The sequence below is a fragment of the Antrostomus carolinensis genome, unplaced genomic scaffold, assembly GCF_000700745.2.
Source record: "Antrostomus carolinensis isolate BGI_N321 unplaced genomic scaffold, ASM70074v2 scaffold36689, whole genome shotgun sequence".
NCBI lineage: Eukaryota > Metazoa > Chordata > Aves > Caprimulgiformes > Caprimulgidae > Antrostomus > Antrostomus carolinensis.
In genome coordinates, this window is record NW_010341243.1 from 1,763 (window position 1) to 3,365 (window position 1,603).

A 1,603-nucleotide genomic window follows, 5' to 3' on the forward strand; every position below is an offset into this window, starting at 1 on the left:
GATAGGATAGGATAGGGATGGGATAGGAATGGAGATGGAAATGTGGATAGGATGGGAAAGGGAATGGAGATGGGAATGGGGATAGCAATGGGAAAATTCTGGGAATGGGAAAGAGGTGGGAAAGGGATGGAAATGGGGATGGTAAAGGGATGACATGGAATGGGAAAGGGATGGGGATGGGAATGGGATGGGGGTGGAGATAGGAATGTGGATGGAATGGGGATGGGAAAATTGTGGGAAAGGAATGGGAAAGAGATGGGGAAGGTATAGGATGGGAATAGGGATGGGAAAGGGAATGGGAAAGAGGTGGAGATGGGAATGGGAATGGGATGGGGAAGGGATGGGAATGGGAAAGGGAATAGAATGAGGATGGAGATGGGAATGTGAATGGGATGGGAAAGGAGATGAGAATAGCAATGGGAAAATGATGGGAATGGGAAAGGGATGGGGATGGAAAGGGGATGGGATGGGGAGGGGAACTGGGCTCAGATGGGGCTGGGAATGGGACTGGGCTGGGGAGGGGATGGGTGCGGTGCCCCCGCTGGCAGAGCGGGCCGGGGGGGGCAGGGGCCGCGGCGGGGCCCTCACCTCGCTCTCCCGGCTGTACTTGATCTCGTACTTGAGGATGAGCCCGTTGGGGTTCCTGGGCTCTTCCCAGCGCAGCAGGACACTGTTCTTCCCGGTCGGCTCCCACGTGACATTGCCAGGAATGTTGTCAGCTTGTACTGGAGAGGGGCACAGAGGGGGCTCAGCACCCCATCCTGAAGTCACCAGGACCCCACAGCGTCCCACCATCACCAAGGAGGAGTTTGGGATGGGGGAGGATGCTGGGACCTACACTCTGGCATGGTCCTGGCAAAGACAAAGGTGGCGGCGCTGCAGCCCACGGTGTGCGCGGCGTGGTTGCAGGCGTGGATGTCGATGCGGTACTCGGTGAAGTGCCGCAGCCGCGACAGCACCGCCCGGTCACGCACCACCTTGTCCTCAAAGATCTGGAAATCAGGTTTGGGCTCGCCCCCGACGTGGCTTGGGGCTGGTGGCTCCATTGAGGAGGTGTTGGCTGGGGATGTGACAGCCACCACGTCCCTGCGGCGCTTCGGGGTCCTGTGGGAGGTGGGGACAGGAGGTAGTGGGGAACCAGGCCACCTGGGCTGTTCCCAAAATCAAGCAGGGTAGGGGAGACCTTCCAGGCTTGTGTGGTCTCCACTCACCTCTGTGGGTTCTTGTTGATGGACGTCACCTTCCAGGGTGGCCTGAGACAGTGAAAAATCAGTTAAAGAATCCACTAGGAGCAGCCACCGGAGCCCCCACCCAGGGCAGGTCCACACATCCAGCCTGGGGACCCCGCCCCCGACATGGGGAGCCTCCCTAGACAGCACCTGGGGATGATGATGGAGTTGTGGAGGAAGTTCTCAAACTTCTTCTGGAAGGACTCGGCTTCACTGTCCATGCGGAGCTGGCCATCGGTGGGACGGCAAGGGCAGCACCGCTCCTCTGTGTCCTGCTCCACCTCAGGGATGTCCCCGTCCCCAAAGCGAGTGTCTGCACTGCTGGTGGGCAGCTTCAGACCTGAGGGCAGAGATGGGCAAGGCTGGCAGGGGGG

General features: G+C 59.5%; 1 protein-coding gene across 1 annotated transcript in view; it reads right to left on the minus strand.

Moving 5' to 3' along the window:
- The window catches only part of INSRR (insulin receptor related receptor), a gene marked incomplete at its 3' end in the record, with an annotated part of 7,530 nt that overhangs the window by 1,644 nt on the left and 4,283 nt on the right, over positions 1-1,603 (minus strand). Inside the window, exons 9-12 of the mRNA XM_010176430.1 lie at positions 1,380-1,569; positions 1,212-1,253; positions 839-1,104; positions 589-725 (exon numbers count right to left, since the gene is read on the minus strand). Coding sequence (XP_010174732.1) covers positions 589-725; positions 839-1,104; positions 1,212-1,253; positions 1,380-1,569 — 635 coding nt within the window. The remainder of the gene's footprint in view (positions 1-588; positions 726-838; positions 1,105-1,211; positions 1,254-1,379; positions 1,570-1,603) is intronic.